General features: G+C 47.6%; 1 protein-coding gene across 1 annotated transcript; it reads left to right on the top strand.

Moving 5' to 3' along the window:
• The first annotated feature begins 2512 nt into the window (after positions 1-2512).
• Positions 2513-4230, top strand: GSX2 (GS homeobox 2). The gene is made up of 2 exons (XM_004419069.3): positions 2513-3086; positions 3766-4230. The coding sequence occupies exons 1-2, from the start codon at positions 2513-2515 to the stop codon at positions 4104-4106; spliced, it is 915 nt and encodes a 304-aa protein (XP_004419126.2). The 3' UTR covers positions 4107-4230.
• Positions 4231-18418: the final 14188 nt, after the last annotated feature.

Below are 18418 nucleotides of genomic sequence, written 5' to 3' on the forward strand. Positions count from 1 at the left end.
TTTTCTCAAAATTCCTTAGCACTCCAACCAGACGTTTCCATAGTCAGACATAAATTGAGTTAGATGCTCAAGCTTCATGATTCGGATTCTGTAAAATAAAATGGTCCTCACATAAGCACAACTTCCAGCACGTCAGCATAAGAGTTCTTCCCGTAAGCACACCCAGAGCCACTGGGAATATCGTGACCCAAACCGTCAGCCGAAAACAGACCTCGGATAACTTTCTACTTAACCCAGAGGAGGAAAAAGAGAGAAAACCATTCCTCTCAAAGAGGCATATATTTGCAAAGTGAATAAATAAATACATATACATATGTATTATGTAAAATTTTTAAGTGAAAAATATATATATACTTGCAAAGTGAATGGGGAAATCATATCACCTATTTGGACAATTTAGGCCTGTAAAAAACACCCTGCCGTTAAGCATCTCTCAATGGTCGAGCTCTGTCATCTTTCTGGGGCTAGAATGATTCTGGGAACTGCCTGGATTCCCCCGACACTAGCGAAGGCGGGCTGGTCTGGGCAGGCTGGGTTGAGGCTGAGTGTCTGCGATGGCTGCATCGGCAAACCTTGTGGTACAAAAGTAGATACAGCTGAGCTGCCCCGAGTTAAGCCCTGAGACTCCTTAATTGTTGTCACAAGATGTTGGATTAGCACATTTCTGGAATAGCTGTCTGTTTACACTCTGGAGACCCACCGTCCACTAACCGCTTTCTAATTGAATTCTAATCACATTCAAATAGCTCAATAACCAGCCTCAGCTGCAATTCATAAAACTTTAATTGCCATCCATAAATCCTGGGATCCCCAGAGCGGGGCGTCCCTACAACCCAATTACACTTCTCTAGCAAGCAAGAGAGATGGTCACAGAGATGGAGAGGGGAAACAGGAAACAGAAAGACAGAGGACAGAGAGACAGCCAACCTCCAGCTGAGAAGCTGGTGCTCCCCTAGGATTTGGGCACTTGGTTCTCACAGGTGGAGGGAGTCCTGTCCCCAAGTTTCTTGGCACCATCGTGAAGTCAGGCCTGAAGTGTACTGTTTTGCAAAAAGGATCGGACTTGTTGTAGCTGTTGCTCACCCTCCCTACTCTATCCAGATTTTCTACAGGGGGAAAGAAGAGAAAGCTGTCACTTCTGCCATCTTGCCTGCCCAAAAGATCAATAGCCCCTATCTTGGCAGCCACCCTCTCCCACAAAGCCACTGATGCACAAGTCTTCCACTGGACCCTCTGCCACTCAGAGAGACGTCCTTTACCAAGCCACTTCTCCCATCCCCAGGCAGGATTCCTTGAGTGCCTCAATTATCTTCAACATTTTTGAGCTTTTAAAGGGGTGCAGAGGGGAGAGTGCTTCCTGGTTAGCCTGCCAGATGCCCAAGAATTGTAAAATGCAAAGGGACAGGAGATCGCAGGACCCAGAGCAAAGGCCTCCCCCAACCCCTGCCCAGTCTCCAGGAGTGCTGGGGTTTGGGTCTTCCCTCTAAAATCCTTGGGATGGTGTTGGTACTATTGACCTGGAAATGCAGCAGAGTAACCACTTGGAGAAAGAAAAGAGTGACTCTTCAACATCTCTCTCTGAAAAAAAGGGGGAGCTGACGATTACAAAAAGGCACAAAGAAGGGTCGTTGGTCTGAGTGGCCCCAGGGAGGCTCCAAGTGTAAAGGCATTTTAGGGCTTTTCAGAATGAAAAGCTCGGCAGCTTCTTAGCCAGGAGGCCTCACTGTTACGCCCGGGATCCGTCACGAACTAATCACCTGGATGACCTCAGCCAAGTCCAAAAGCTGGGGGACAGTGTGCGTGTGCGTGTCTGTGTCCGTGGCCCAAGCCGCGCTCCAGGACTGGGCGGCTGCCAGTCCGCCGCCCTCACAATCCTGCTGCAAACCGCAGGCCTCACACTTGACCGCGCCTCAGCCACCTCTGGCACAGAGGAGCGGGGAGCACTAGGCCTCCCTATTAAAAGGCCGCCAAGTCCCCACCTGGTGCGCTTTGCGGCCGAGTGCGGGGAGGAGCGGGTCTGGGGCCTAGGCTAGGGAGAGGGATGGGATGAAGGATGCAGCTCTGTGATTTCTCGGGAAAGCGTGGAGAAAGACGGGGAGGAGGCCGGCCTCCCCGCGAAATTAACAAAACCTACACTTTGCAAAGTCTCCCCCATCCCCCTCCTCTGAGTTCTTCCCTGCCGCGCGCCCGCCCCTCCTCGCCGCTTCTGTTGTGACTCGGGCAGCCTATCCCGAGGGTGGGGAGCTGCTGAGGAGCCTGAGCCGAGCGGTACTCCGCAGCATCACGTGCCGGGGTGGGGGCTATAAAATCCCAGAGCCGGGGCGCCGGGCGGGGGACGTGAGGACCAACCCTCTCCAGGGACCCCTTTGTTCGCAGCCCAGACGCCAACACCTCCGCGTCCCCAAGGGCTTGACCGCCTGCGTCCGCGCCGCGCCCGGGGCAGAGCTCAGACCAGGAGAGGGGAGGGGGCGCCACGGCCGGCCGGGCCCTCCAGCCACCCACCCCTCCCGACATGTCGCGCTCCTTCTATGTCGACTCGCTCATCATCAAGGACTCCTCGAGGCCCGCGCCCTCGCTGCCTGAGCCGCACCCCGGGCCAGATTTCTTCATCCCGCTGGGCATGCCGTCCCCGTTGATGATGTCGGTGCCCGGGCCCGGGTGCCCCTCCCGCAAGAGCGGCGCGTTCTGCGTTTGCCCGCTGTGCGTCACCTCGCACCTGCACTCCTCTCGCGGGCCGGCAGGCTCCGGCGGCGGGGGCGCAGGGACCGGGAGTGCAGGGGCTGGAGGTGGCGGGGCGGCGGGGAGCGCCGGGGCCTTGCCCCTGCTCAAGAGTCAGTTTTCTTCGGGTTCTGGGGACGCGCAGTTTTGCCCGCGCGTGAGCCACGCGCACCATCACCACCACCCGCCGCAGCACCACCATCACCACCACCAGCCCCAGCAGCCCGGCTCGGCCGCTGCAGCGGCGGCCGCAGCGGCAGCGGGGGGCGCAGCCGCGGCCTTGGGGCACCCGCAGCATCACGCACCTGTCTGCGCCGCCACCACCTACAACGTGGCAGACCCGCGGAGATTCCACTGCCTCACCATGGGTAGGGCGGGGTCTCTGGGCACCTGCGCGCCGCGCCTTCCCGGCTCCCGGGAGCAAACTTTCCGCCTCCAGTGGAGGAAGTGGGAGACCGGGGGGCGGGGTGGGGAGGGAGGAGGGGCTTTTAGTGTAACTGTGGAGTCGTCCTCAGAAGTTCCACGAAGGTGGAAGTTAGTTTGCCAACCTCTCCAAACAGCCTGGTGCACTTCACTCTCGTACCTGGTGCCCGAGTCTTGCGTAATGTCGGGGCCTTTGGGACTTCAGACTTGAGAGCTGAGAAACTGGAGATTGACTGAGGTTCGGGATGGGTGTGTTTGAACTTAAGTGTGGCATTCCGGCGTCGGGGCTGGCTAATTAGCGTTTCGATGCTTTTGGCTAAGCCGGCTTGCCTCTCCGCTAGGCTTGAAGGGAGACGACCGGACAATGCGAGCCCTCACCCCTCCTTTAATCCTCTGACTTTATGATCTGCACATCAAAGGCCTTCACTTGCTTTGGGCGTCTCTTGTCCTTCTTGGCTAAGTAACGATATGCCCTGAAATGGGAAAGGATGAGGGATGGATACAGGTGTTTGGTTGAGCGTCGCGAGTGGGTTCTTGAGAGGAGTCCTTTCCAAGGGATGGCACGTGGGGTGGGAGCGCCTCCCCAAAGAATTACCTCTCTGCCCTCTCTTGGCCCGTCTACAGGGGGATCGGACTCCAGCCAGGTACCCAATGGCAAGAGGATGAGAACGGCGTTCACCAGCACGCAGCTCCTGGAGCTGGAGCGGGAATTCTCTTCCAACATGTACCTGTCTCGACTCCGGAGAATCGAAATCGCTACGTACCTGAACCTGTCGGAGAAGCAGGTGAAAATCTGGTTTCAGAACCGCCGGGTGAAGCATAAGAAGGAAGGGAAAGGCACGCAGAGGAACAGTCACGCGGGCTGCAAGTGCGTCGGCAGCCAGGCGCACTATGCGCGCTCGGAGGATGAGGACTCCTTGTCGCCGGCCTCAGCCAACGATGACAAGGAAATTTCCCCCTTATGAGGGAGGGCTGCCCCTCTCTCACCACCCGCTCCCGGCAGCCCCCTCAACTCCAACGAGACGGGCACCAGGGGCCCAAATCCTCGGCCATTCCATGGTCCCATCTGGAGAACCGGCCGAGCATTCCCGCGGCTTACATGCTGGGCCTGACCCTTCACGTCTCCTCCTTGACCTATTTGGCGCTCCACTCGAAGCTATAGATTGTTTTTTAAAAATGTAAATATTCTAGATTCAACTCAGTCTGGTCATAAACAGAGGAAAAAACAGGGTTGGTTTAAGTTTAACACTGTATGGGGTTTTCGAAAGTGCATGTTATTTCCCCTTCCCTGCTGTCTTTCAAAACCTGATAAGAACTTTTCTGCTGTTGTTTTTTAAATGAGAGTATTGAATTGCGAATAATTTAGAAAATTAAACCCTGTAGGTCTTGCTTTCTGAAAATTTGCCTGGGGAGAGTTTAAAATCCAAGTCCCTGGAAGTCCCTTTGTATGTGAATAGTTTTATATAAAATTTATATTTATATTTATTTAAATAAATAAAACACACAAAATCAAGGTTTTAAATTTGTGGTGTTTGCTCTTGCCATCTTCCCCAGTCTCTCTCTCCCTCATATCTAAAGAAAGGTATGGGCAGGAAAAAAAAGTATCTGAGAATTTAGAGGAAAGTGTTGACTAAAACTTGGTAATGTGGGTCTCCTGGTTGAGGGAGTTTGTGGCTCTATAGGATTTCTCTGTTAACAGAAACTTCTGTCTAGAAGACACTTTTGGTCATGATGCTGCCTACAAGATAGTATTCCTATCCTCAAAACAGCTAACCTCCTCACAGTTGACAGGACAAATCACTCCATTTAGGGTGATACTGACAACTAATGACAGGCAAACGTTTTAATTTATTTAGCAGGGAAAGGTGAAAATCCCTTATCTTGTTTTTATATTCTGTGGCAGCCTGTCCCCTTTTTTCTTCTTCCTCATCTCTCTCAGTACTAAAACCTGAATTATGTGAAGGAATTTGAATAGTCAGAATAGTTTTAGGAAGAGCAATAATCCAGCAAACAGGTTGGAAGCAAATACATGGAAACTTACAAATGATGCTGCAGCTGACTACAAACATTAGGTTCCTGATTGTCTAGCTAAGAAATTAGCTGGTTTCCTCAATGCAGAGGAAACAAAGTTCGGAGACAGGGAATTATTCTGTCCAATGATTTACATTCTCATTTTCCCCAAATAGTTCAAAGGTACCTTTGGGCTCTTGGGGTTTTTTTCTGGTCTCCCTAACTTTAACCTAAATTAGCTCCCTTCTAGTCCATGTCTTCTCATCACCTTGCAGAGTTAATTCCTGCAAGCGTGGTCCGCAAAAAGAGTTACTCTGGCTCTGCAGGACAACCTGGCTCTCTCCTTAGAGCAGCCAGGGCCTGTCATCTAAGGGAGAGAAGTGAAGCTGGAAACATGGGAACTAGGACATCTCATTCCCTGCAAGCCAAGTTCCACTAACACCCACTGGTGTTGTTTCTGAGTATTTTCTGTAAAGATGTCACAAGCCATAGGAACTGTTTATAACACACATACATAGACTCCTTAGGTCTGACTTACTTTAGGTTTATAGGAACTGAAACCTCACCAGGTGGGTTTGGGGCTCTAAAACTGAGGTCAGGAAGCTAGTTTGGGAAGGAGGAGAAGGGAGGGAGGATGCACCATGGTTTTCCCTGCCCAGAGTGTGTGTGTGTGTGTCTTTCTCTTTCTCTCTCTCTCTCTGTCTCTGTCACAAACACACACACGGACGGGCGGTTCAAGAAGCTCAGAGGGAAAGTTCCCCTTTCAGACTCCCGAGGCCCGTAGTCAACTCCCAGTCGGGTACCGGCCGGGGCAGGCGAGAGGGAGGCGAGACCGCCCGGTGTTGTACTGAATAGGGAGCTGCCGCCGCTTTGTGCAGCGACCTGGGCCTGGTCCTGCGCAGGGGTCACAGGCATCCGGCTCGCTCCTGCCTGGGCCTGGGAGGCTCAGCCTCAGGGTCTCTTTCTCACACACAGAGCCCCGGGACCCTTGCCTGGCCCGCCGCGAAGGCGAGGAGGCGCCGGCCCGCTGCCTTTCCCGAAGATCCCCTCTCCCTCCTTCCCAGTAAACAGCCTCTCCGGGCCCTAGTACAGGGGTGGGAGGAAGGGAGTTTCCAAGCGCAAAGAACGGGCATTTAAGGAGAAGAATTCCTTCGCAGGAAATAACAAAAACGACAAAGAGCCTCTGCGGCAGCTCTTGGAGCTCCTGCCCAAAGCGAAGCTTCATCTGGGCTGTGGGCAGACACCTCCGTCCCTCTCGCATCCGCACCTGGCCCCTCCAGTTTGTCGCCCAGCGCTTGGGCACGGCCCTCCCCGAGTCAATACCCAGTCGGGACCCGAGCCTCTGCGCCTCGCCCGGCTCCCCTACCCCAGGCCCCGCGCCCGGAGCACGGAGCCACCCATTTGCCACACCCGATGCTTCGCGGCGCGCCCAGCTCTACCGCCAAGCGAAGGAGACGCAGCGCCAGCCCTCCTCGCCTGGTTTTGAGATGCTCGGATGGTCTCAGCCCCTCTCCCCCTGTCTTTGGGGAGATTCCTTAGGGAAGAGAGACTAAATAATGGATCCCCCACCAGACGCAAAAAGATTCAAGCAAAGATACCTATCTAGATGCTGGACATTCTCCGAAGAAAGGCTCTCCAGGATTCTCAGAAGGTCCTCCTTTTTCTAGGACATTCGGAGCCCAGCGGACCTTCTTGTCACTTTCAGCGTGGTCTGAAGACCATGAAGTCTCCTTGTCTACTACGGTAGATTTCACATTCCCCCTCCTCCCAAAAAATCAGTTGATGTTTTTGAAATTTGCAAATCAGAATAAGGCTTTGGGAATCTGTCTGATTTTAAGGGCAGACAGTTTTGCGTGAGGTTAAGAACACCTGAAGCCAACACACAGACACACAAACTCAGACACACAAATACTCCATGAAACAATGTTGATATCAAACACTACATGAAGTGTCCCCAGATTTATTAAAGAGGAATGTTTAAAATGTGTGGGGTCACCTTTGACAATTTTACTCCCTGGGAAGCAATAGATGCTAGTTTTTCAATGTGGCCCCACTTGAAAAACAGAACTCTGTTCCCCCAAAACATGGCCTCTTAGGGGCTTATAAACACATAATGGAAAGAGAGAAAGAGAATGGAAATGAGAATTAGAAACCAGGACCTTGCTCCACTAAGAGAAAAGAAGCGAGCTGCAGGAGCCGATCGCGTGGCTGAGTTCACCTCTTTGAGAACAGGTCCTGTGGTAGCTTTAAATAGGGAAAGAGCCGGGTGGGGGGTGGGAGGTGGAGAGGAGGGAGATGACCTCCTGCCCTTGTGCCCTGACCCAGTCCAGACATTCTCAGCTAAGAGGAGGAGCAGAGACCTTTCCCCTTCACCCTCCCACTCATTGACCAACACAAGCCCAAGGCCAATGGCCCAACACTGGTAGCGGCATTCGGCAAGCCTTCTTCCCCCCACCCCCAATCCTCCCCCTTTTTTTCCCCAAAGCCCCAGCAGATAGTTGTGTGTCATAGTTGCACATCCTTTTAGTTGCTGTATGTGGGACGCGGCCTCAGCATGGCTGGAGAAGCAGTGTGTCGGTGCGCACCCGGGATCCGACCCGGGACCGCCAGTAGCAGAGCGTGCGCACTTAACCGCTAAGCCATGGGGCCGGTCCCTCGGCAAGCCTTCTTGATTGCAAACCATGCCCAGAGCAGAAGGGATCCAGCAGCCCATCCCTGGTGAATCCACGGACCCAGGTGATGGAGACACTGGTGATGGTAGACCGCCCCTTATTCTGAAGTGGTCTGAAGTGGTGACCATATCTTAGTCATCCCCCCACCTCCATCCTCCCAAGGATATTTTATGAGAAACAAAAACTTGGGGATGTGAAGTCTTTGCTTTCTGGCTTCCTCCTCTTTCCCTTCACCCCCACTCCCCACCAGTTCTGCCCAATTACATCTGATCAGGATTAGAAAGGCAGTTTGCTTGGCCTACCCTGACAGTGGTCCGAGAATTGCCAGAAAGGTGATTGTTAAAAAAGTAGTCACAGAGGGCAACAGGGTCTGTGCGTGTGTGTGTATGAGTGGGGAGGAGAGAGAATGGGGGGGGGGGAAAGAGAATTCCATTGATGGTGGTCATGTATTTGAAAAGAGAAGAGTTATTTTCACCAGATTTTTTTTTTCTTCTCACTTCTACCCTCCCGGCAGGTTCCACTCACTCTTCACGGCACTTCTTGGGAGAGTTCTTTGAGGGAGGTGGGAAGGTGCTCAGAGTTGGGTTCAGGGAAGGAGAAAAAAGCTGAATATTGAGGGAAGACTGGAGAGAGCTCTAGGTAGGATCTCAGGCCAGTCCGAAGGGTGTGAGGGAGGGGAGTAGAATGACACTTCCAATAGAATCATTTGCTAGAGGAAATTGGGTTTAAAGGAGCAATCACTGCTTTAAAAGGAGCTCCTCCCATCCTCTCCAAACAGCCTAAAGCTGTCCCAGACGATGAATGCAGCTCAGTGCATCAAAGCAATTGTTCCTATTTTCATTATTCACAGGGAATCTTTGAATGTACCTGTTAAGGTGACAGACCTCTTAAAAGGGAACATTTTTCCCCTGCAATTAAATGGTGCATTTAGTAGGCTTCTATTAACATAATTTAATATAAATCTATTTTATAAATCTTTAGGCTCACATTACTGAAAATTGAGCTTCTCTGAAAAAAAAAAGAGAAATGCCCACGTCTCTTTCCTAAATTAGATGGAATAGAATCCAAAAACTTGCTATTCTAAGCCAGCTGGAAATATGAAAAATAGAGGAATCTTTTGTATTGTCTTTTGTTAATGGTGGAGGTGTGAAGAAAAGAGACAGCTTGTCTCAGAAGATGAGAAATTCCACAGGGGTGCAGGGGTCCTACACCCAAGGCCCTGGCACGTGAGGTGGGTAACAGGGAGGGGCCAATAAGAACAGGAACTTAAAAAGATCTCTTAGGAACAGAGCTGAATCAGGGCTCAGATGAAAAAACAAGAACCAACTTTGACTCATATTTGGAAGTAAGTTTCTTCTGTTTGGGGAAAGAAAATCCACAGCCTATGAGACCTCCCAGTCCTGAAAGCTACTCCATGTGGTGATAGATACCCTTGTCTGTTCCCATAGCTGGACTCCTTGTTCTCAAGCACACCCTCCAAAATTCTGGGCATCCTATTGTCTCTGAAAATAGTGTTTTGTGTGCCCTTATACTGATGTCAGTGCCTCCCTTCTGCACTGGGCATTGCATTTCTTCAAGCTGAGCCCTGTGTTTTCCGGAGCCCATGTCCTACCTTTGTTGAGCCTTCCAAATCCCAAACCCAGAAAGGCCCCCAGGGGCTCCTCTGAGTGAATCCCAACAGATCGGAAGTGTGTGCTGTGTGCTTAGGAAAGTAACTAGTTTCAGATTAATGAAGCAGTGACAATTTCAATCTGCTTAAAGGCGGAGGTTGGCACTGCCCAGGCCTGAGCGTGGGGAGCTCGCCAGGCTGGGCTTTATATTGTCCGTTTTTCTGAAGAGCAGACAAAGATGGATAGAGAGACATTGAAAAGCAGGGGGCGTATTTCAAACAGCCCCATAAAGAGGGCTGTCACTTTAAGACAAGAACCATAGTGCTTTGATGACTTTGTATTAGCTGCACCATTTCAAATAAGGAACTCAAGTCTCTAGCGAGAGGGAGGAAGAGGGAGAGGGAGAGAGGGAGAGGGAGGAAGGGAGGGAGGGAGAGAGAGAGAGAGAGAGAAGGAGGCAAGGAGAACAGAGAATGTAGCAATATTTAGCTACATCCTCTATGCAGCTCGCACAGTGCTCTGCGAGTACCACAGTGGGACTAATTCTTAGGAAACTACTTGATTTCTGAAGTTCAGGGAGAAACGACTCACAGCAGGTGCAGAGAAAAAAGGCAGGTGGGAGCTGCTCCCTCTGGGAAAGAGCTCCCTGCCTGTGGGCGGCAGCCGGCTCCGTGGAGCTCAAGACAGCTTGGCCTCAGTTTGCAGGGAAGGGCTGGAGAGGGACGCGCAGCGCTGCCCGCCTCAGACCGCTGAGGATTATAATGGAAATTTTTGAGAGCGTGAAGGAGAAAGAATAGGAAGGAGGGGGAGGGCAGGCTTTTGGAGTCCACCTTCACAAAGCGTAATTTAAATTGTTTGGGGTCAAGCAGCAGCAAGTCACCTCCCCCCTTTCCTCCTAAATTAATTAATGACCACGATTAATTATTAGGGTCTTGCATCTCAAGACTTAAAAATGCCTTCACCCAAGGGCTGAGGAGCTGCTTGAGCCAGACACGTGGTTTTAGAGTTTCACTTGGGAGAAAGGAGTTGAAAGTTGGCAGTGTGTTTGTTGTCTGTCTCTGTCTCTGCTTCCCTCTCGGTCTTTGCCTGCTTTTCTCTGTCTCTGTCTTTTTCTGCCTTGGCGTCTCTCTCTCCTTTGTTCTCCAGGCCGATCTCCCCGTCCTCCTCCAATCTCCCCTCGTCCTACCTCAATCCTCCCCACTCCAGGACCCCAGCTGTCCGGTAACAGAGGAGGATACCCATGTGTGGCTCCCACCCGGGGCACCGACATCTCGGAATCCCACAGCGTCCCCATGGTGGTAGCGGTGTAGTCTCACCGGCTGGATCAAGAGTTATTGACAGCTTAGATTTTTTTTTTCTGCCAAAGAAACTTTTTTTTTTTTTTTTTTTTTTTCTCTTTTAAGGATGCGGGAACCAGGACCGGGAAATCGCTCTGGCTTTGAAGGCCTGCAAAAGGGCTCCCCCGATGGTGGCGCTGGAAGGAGAAGCGTTCAGTCACTGTTTCATTAGGCACTATTTGAACCTTGCAACATGTGGTAATTTCTGGGGCAAGCTGAAAAGGGGGGATTATGTAGGAGGGACACAAGGAAATTAGCGAACGGTTAATTTAACTCGTTTTCTGCTAGACTTTTCGATACATTCCTAATTGACTGAGGGGCAGGTGAAGCTCCCGCCCCATGCAGGCTCATTCACGGTGGGAATAAATGCTTCTTTTTCAACTCACACTGCTCACAATATATCATCAGGGAAAAGACATGCAATGAATATGTTGATTTTTTTTATTAATGGAATTACACCCTGCCATGCAGGTGTGAGGGTAAAAACCTATACTGCAATGAAATAAGATTAACAATGAAATTAGAATTTTATTAGCTTTATATGTCACATAGACCTGGATTTGAACTGTCAAAACAAGCAACAAGAAAAGATTTTCTTAAGGCAGCCCTGCCAATCAACCAGGAGAAACGCACAGCATCTTATCCAAATCATAATCAGCTTCCAGTTCCTTTAGCGCTTGACTTGGCTTTTATGCGGGACTCAAGTGGGCAGAGGGCCCCGCGTGGGTACCGACCTGGTCTGTGGACCCCCAGGTGGGAGCTGCAAAACACTACTTGGGCTCTGAAGGCCCGGACTAGAGCAGGCCCCAGCCGGGGGTTGAGGGGCTGGGATGGCCCGAGGCCGCCAAGAGGTCAGCCGGAGGGCCGGGCCACCGCGGCCTGTAGGGCTCGGGTTTCGTGTCCTCTAAATCAGCTGCCTGGCTGGCCGTGACCCGAGGGAATGGAGAGAAAAGTCGGGATGCGAGGCTGGAGGCAGAGGAGGGTGCCTTTTGGAAACCGCACTGAGTTTTGTTACCGGGGGCCCGGGGAGCTTCGGCGCAGCTACCTGGGTCTGGCAGGCGCAGAGGTGCCCTATGCAAATAGTTCATTATTAGGCGAGAAAGAAATACTTCAAATGTCCCTTTGTAACCTTCTATAGAAAATCGAGGTACTCTGCATGACAAAGCACAATTAAGCTTTCTATTCAGGAGTTCTGCAGCTGGTAGCCCATTGGGAAAGTGGGAGGGAACGCGAATATATTAATAGTGTGGCAAAAGTTTTTTTGTGTGCGTGTCCTTTTCTGGGTCGGGAGTGGGGAGGGGCAGTGGGTGGACCCGGAGGGAAAGAAGGCTCCGCCTTGGATCCTTGCCACCTGAATAACATCGCCTCTGCCCACGTGGAAAGCCCCGCTTGTCTGGCAGCCAGGACATTCTGAATGGTCCGGGCGACCCCCCGCGCGCCGAACAGGGCCGGGTGGGCCCTGGGGGCACCAGCTCACGGGCGGGGCGGGACGCGTGCCCCGGCCTAGCCTCCTCTTCCCGGGAAAGCGGGGCTGAGCCCCGACTCCCAGCTGTTCTTGGTCACCCGCGCAGGTGGGAGGCTCCCCTGTCCCGGTGCTTCGCCCAGACGCCACGGCAGGTGGTGCGCACCGGAGCGCACGAGGGGATGTTCCTGGGGGAAAAGGGACGTGGGAAGGGCAGAGCCAGATTTTCCGTTCAGCTCCAATTTTTCCACCCCTTCTGCCCCATAGTTGAGGTTCCTTTCCTAATCGTTCACTTTTACAGTCCCCAGGGAGGATTTTTTGCTTCTTAGTAAAGAAGGGCCCTTAGCCAACTGTGCTGGTTATTCTCCGTTTGCCCCTCTAGATCCGTTTCCACTTTCATCCGTCCTGCTTGGTGCCTGCAGGCACTGACCTTTGGAGATTGTATAATTTCCTCTATTAACTGCATCACCTGCAGCCTCTTGCCTCTGGCTTCCATTTGGGTTTGGTGAATGAGTGGTACTACAAATAACAGAACAACCTGAGGAGAGAGAAGCCAGGTATATTGATGGTTTCTGGGGAGGCTGCATTGCCCCAGTTCTGGCAGTTGCTGCTGCTCTCCAGAAATTCCCTTTCTGTCTGAGAGCCTTCTTTCCAAGGCTCCAGCTCTTACTCAGGCTCCCCCTGCACCTTCACGGAAAATGGTAGAAATGTCTTCCGGCTTCTACTAGCCTCTTTGTGCATCAAAATTCTTGTTAGTTCCCTCAGCCTTACACACATCTCTGCAAATAGTCACTTCGTTGAAAAGTTTCTTCAAAAATTACAGCTCAAAGTGTTTGTCTGGTTGCTTACCTGCCATGTTATGCTTGAGTCAATCTCTTTTATATCAGCCAGGTCAATTGTCTCCTCTCTCCTGCTAGCACAACACCTACGAGAGGAACTCCATGCTTTAGACCATTTTCAGACAGCTTTGACTATTAGGAACACTTCCTTGGGTTGAATCAGAATCCCTTCATAATTTCTATCTATGGGTGCAACCTAGTTCTTTCTCCATGGGGCTTCTAGGTGTCTGTCTTCTTCCCTATTCCCAACTGTGAGGTCCTTGATGACAGCAACTGCATCTTTCATCTCTGCATCCTCAGCATTCATCACAATGTCCAGTGCGTAGTAGATGCCCAATAAATACTAGCTGGATCAATGCACCATTCTGCTTCCAAGTCTCCACCAGTTCCCTCAATCATGGAGGTTAGAAATAGCTATATATCTTTGTAGCTGTATATACATACGTATGATAAATATGATAAACATATATACATAAATAGGATAAATATCCTGTATATAGGATAAATATGGATAGGATATAGAGATGGTTCTGGAATCAGTTTGCGTGCTCTACCATTTACTAGCAGTGTGTGTAACCTTGGGCAATTCGTTTAACTTGTCTTTCATTTTCTTCATTTGTAAAATAGGGATAATTAACAGTATCTTCCTCATAAGGATGTTGAGGATTAAATAAGAAAACATATGTGAAAAAAATATATTTACATAACATAGAGAAGTTCTAACTGAAAAAGTAACTTTTGAATAAAGACCTGAAGGGAGAGTGGGGAAGTGACCATGTGGTTTGCTGAGGTGAGACAATTCCCAACAGAGGTAGCAACAAGTATGAAGGCCCAGGTAGGAACATGCCCGAAATAGTTGAGAAACAATGAAGAGGCAGCGTGACTAGAAGTAGAGTAAGTGTGTGTCCATGGGTGAGGGAGGGGAGGTCAGAGTGGTGATGGGGTGGGTCCTGTAGGTCATAGTAAGGACTTGGGCTTCTGTTTTGAATTAACTGGGGAGCCTTTGGAGGATTTTGAGCAGAGGGATGATATTCTATAACTTAGGACTAATTAGGATGAATTTGGTTGCTGTGTTGAAAGCAGACTTTCAATAGGCAAGGGCAGAAGCAAGGAAGTGAAGATGCTGTTAAATTAAGCCAGGTAGGAGAAGATGGTGGCTTGGACCAGGGTGGAGGTGATGTGAGTGGTGAGAAGGGCTGAATTCTTGGATTTTACTCAGTAGCATGGCCAGGATTTGCTGACAAAGTGAATCTGAGGAATAAGAGACAGAAGAAGGTCAAGGATGATACCAAGGTCTTTACTCAAAGCATTTAGAAGAAAACAAGTTGCCATTAAGAAGAATATAGGAGGAGCAAAGTTTAGGGTATGTTAAGTTTGAGATGACGATTAGACAATTAGTAGTAAATTCCAAGGTATGTAATCAAAGCATATCAGGCATGAAAAGAAAATATGACAAAATATGACAGCAAAATATGACAATGAGAAGAAAAATCAATCAATAGAATCAGACAGAAATGACACATTTGATAGAATTAGCAGACAAAGACATTAAAACAATTATTATATTTAAAAATCCCCTTCATATATTCCAGAAAGTAGAGGAAAGCATGAACTTGATAAGGAGAGATTTGGAAGTTATAAGAAAAGACCTGAAAAATTATGGAATTGAGAAATATAGTGTCTGAAATTGAAAAACACATCAGATGTGATTAATGACAGATACTGCAAATAAAAGATCAGCGATCTTAAAGATATAGGCATAGAAACTATCCTAAACAAAATATAGTCAGGTAAAAGGCTGAAAAGAATTAGCACTCACTAATAGCAGAGCGTTAGTGAGCTGGAACACAGCATCAAGTGGCCTATAGATGTTCTTGGAGTTCCAGAAGAAGGGACAGAAAAAATATTTAGAGAAATCAAAGCCAAAATTTTTCCAAATTTGATGAAAGCTATAAATCCACAGATTCGAGAAGTTCAACAGGGCCAGCCCGGTGGCACAAGCAGTTAAGTGCACGTGCTCCACTGCGGCAGCCCGGGGATCGCCAGTTCGGGTCCCAGGCGTGCACCAACGCGCTGCTTGTTGAGCCATGCTGTGGGGGTGTCCCATATAAAGTGGAGGAAGATGGGCACGGATGTTAGCTCAGGGCCAAGCTTCCTCAGAAAAAAAGAGGAGAATTGGCATCAGATGTTATCTCAGGGCTGATCTTCCTCACCAAAAAAAAAAAAAGAAATTCAACAAACTCCAAGAAGTATGAAGAAAACTGCTCCTAGGCACTTCATAATCATAATGACAGAAAGCAAATCTTAAAAACAGCTAGAGAAAAAAGACATGTTAGGTACAAAGCAACAAAGATAAGGATGACGGTAGATTTGTCATCAGAATGAATGCAAGTCAGAAGACAGTGACTTCTGTCTTTAACCTACTAAAAGAATGAAACAGTCGATCTAGAATTCTAAACGCAGCAAAAATATCTTTCAAAAGCAATTGTTAAATAAAGACTTCTTCAGACATGTAAATGATGAAAGAATTCATAATCAGCACACCGTCACTATAAAAAATGTTAAAGGAAGTCTTTCAGGCGGAAGGAAAATGATAGATAAAAATCCGCATCTACCCAAAGAAATCAAGAGCACCAGAAATGGTAAATATACGGGTAAATATAAAATACGTTTTTTAAAAAAATACTCTTTAAAAGATAATTCACTGTTTAAAGCAAAAATAACATATTGTGGAGTTTTAAACATAAAACTGATTCTTGTTATTCACAGTAGTTATGTTTTATAAGATCATCACAAAATGAATATGTGAACACAAAATGTTGCTCATAGGAGAAATACAAGGTTACATTCCTGTGAGCCTCTGATCCCATTTTCATCAACTGATCAATACATAACCTTGTTTTATGTGTGTTTCTGTTTGAAGATAGTTTATGTAATATATGTTGTTCATGTATAGCTCATTAACATTTAGCTCACAGCCATAGCACTGTAGCTCCTGTGTCTTAGTCCTTTTGGGCTGCTATAACAAAATACCATAGACTGGGTGACTTTTGAACAGAAATTTATTTCTCACCATTCTGGAGGCTGGAAAGTCCAAGATCAAGGCACTGGAAGATTCTGTGTCTCGTGAGAGCCCACTTCCTGGTTCATAGATGACTGTGTTCTTGCTGTGTTCTCACATGGTAGAAGAGGACAAGGAGCTCTCTGGCATGTCTTTTATAAGGGCACAAATCCCATTCAAGAGGGCTTCACCCTCATGACCCAATCACCACCTGGAGACTCTGCCTCAATACCATCACATTAGGTGTTAGGATTTCAACACACGAGTTTTAGGGGTGCACAAACATTCAGTCTATAGCATTATGCCTGAACAAAGCTTATCTCACATACATAAAGCACATCACAATCCTCTTTGCACTTAGGAATCGTAGACAGCACTTTAGCACTACACTTGGGGGCCATTTTATTTTATTGTGGTAAAATATGCATGACATAAAATTTACCATTTTAATTATTTTTAAATGCGCAATTCAGTGGCATTAGGTACTTTCACATTGTTGTACAACCATCGCCACCATCATACCTCTCCAGAACTTCTTCATCTTCCCAAATTGAAACTCCATACCCATTCAACAATAGTTCCCCAATTCCACTTCCCTCAGCCCTGGCAACCATCATTCTACTTTCTGTCTCTATGAATTTGACTACTCCAGGTACCTCATATAAGTGGAATCATACAATATGTGTCCTTTTGTGACTGACTTATTTCACTTAGCACAATGTTTGCAAGTTCATCTATGCTGTAACTAATGACAGAATCTTTCCTTTTAAAGCTGAATAATATTCCATTGTGTGTATATACTACATTTTGTTTATCCATTCATCCACTGATGGATATTTGGGTTGCTTCCACCTTTTGGCTATTGTGAATAATGCTGCCATGAACATGGGTGTACAAATATCTGTTTGAGTCCCTCCTTTCACTTCTTTTGGTATACACCCTGAAGGAGAATTGCTGGATCATATGGTAATTCTATGTCTAATTTTTTGCAAATTGCCATACTGTTTTCCATAGCAGCGACACCATTTTACTTTCCCACCAGCAATGCACAAGGGTTCCAATTTTTCTACATCCCTGTCAATACTTGTTATTTTCTGGGTTTTTTTTTTTTTTTTGTAGTAGCTATCCTAATGGTGTAAGGTAACATCTCATTGTGATTTTGATTTGCATTTCTCTGAAGATTGTTGAACATCTTTTAATATGCTTGTTGGCCATTTGTATATCTTCTTTGGAGAAATGTCTATTCATGTCCTTTGCCCATGTTTTAATAGGCTTATTTTATTTTTTTGTTGTTTAGTTGTAGGAACTCTTCATATGTTCTGGATATTAACGCTTTATCAGATATATGATTTGCAAATATTTTCTCCCATTCTGTGGTTTGCCTTTCACTTTTCTGGTTCTGTCCTTTAATGCTCAAAAAATTTTTAAATTTGGTGTCCTGTTTGTCTATTTCTTTTTTTGTTGCTTGTGTTTTTGGTGTCACATCCAAGAAATCACTGCCAAATCCAATGTCATGAAGATTTTCCCCTATGTTTTCTTCTGGGAGTTGTGTATTTTTAGGGTTTACATTTAGATCTTTAATCTATTTTGAGTTAATGTTTGTTTATGGTGTAAGGTAAGGGCCCATCCTCATTCTTTTGAGTGTGGATATCCAGTTTTCTCAACGGGATATCCAATTGAAGAGACTGTCCTTTCCCCACTGAATGCTCTTGGCACCCTTGCTGCAAATCATTTGACATTTATTTCTGGGTCATCTCTTCTATTCCATTGGTCTATATGTCTGTCTGTATGCTAGTACCATTGTTTGGATTACCATAGCTTTGTAGTTAAGTTTTGAAATTAGAAAGTGTGAGACCTCCAGTTCTGTTCTTCCATTTCAAGATTGTTTTGGCTATTTGAGTTCCCTTGAGATTCCATGTGAATTTTAAGATGGATTTTCTATTTCTGCAAAAAATGTCATTGGAATTTTTATAGGGATGACATTGAATCTGTAGATTGCTTTGGGTAGTACTGACGTCTTAACAATATTAAGTCTTCCAATCCATGAACGTGGGCTGTCTTTCCATTTATTTGTCTTTAATTTCTTTCAGCAATGATTTATAGTTTTCAGCATACAAGTCTTTTGGGAGGCCATATTAAACAGCAAAATCACCAACAAGTAAAAAAATGCAAAAATGTGGCACTAATAGACTCCAAATAGAATACTCGTTTACAATAAAAGAGATGAAACAAACAAGGCAGAGCATTGCCTTGTTCCACCTTAAATGGGACTGGGCACCTTGAATG

This window comes from Ceratotherium simum, chromosome 8 (genome assembly GCF_057802395.1).
Source record: "Ceratotherium simum simum isolate JZ-2026a chromosome 8, ASM5780239v1, whole genome shotgun sequence".
In the NCBI taxonomy this organism is placed as follows: Eukaryota; Metazoa; Chordata; class Mammalia; order Perissodactyla; family Rhinocerotidae; genus Ceratotherium; species Ceratotherium simum.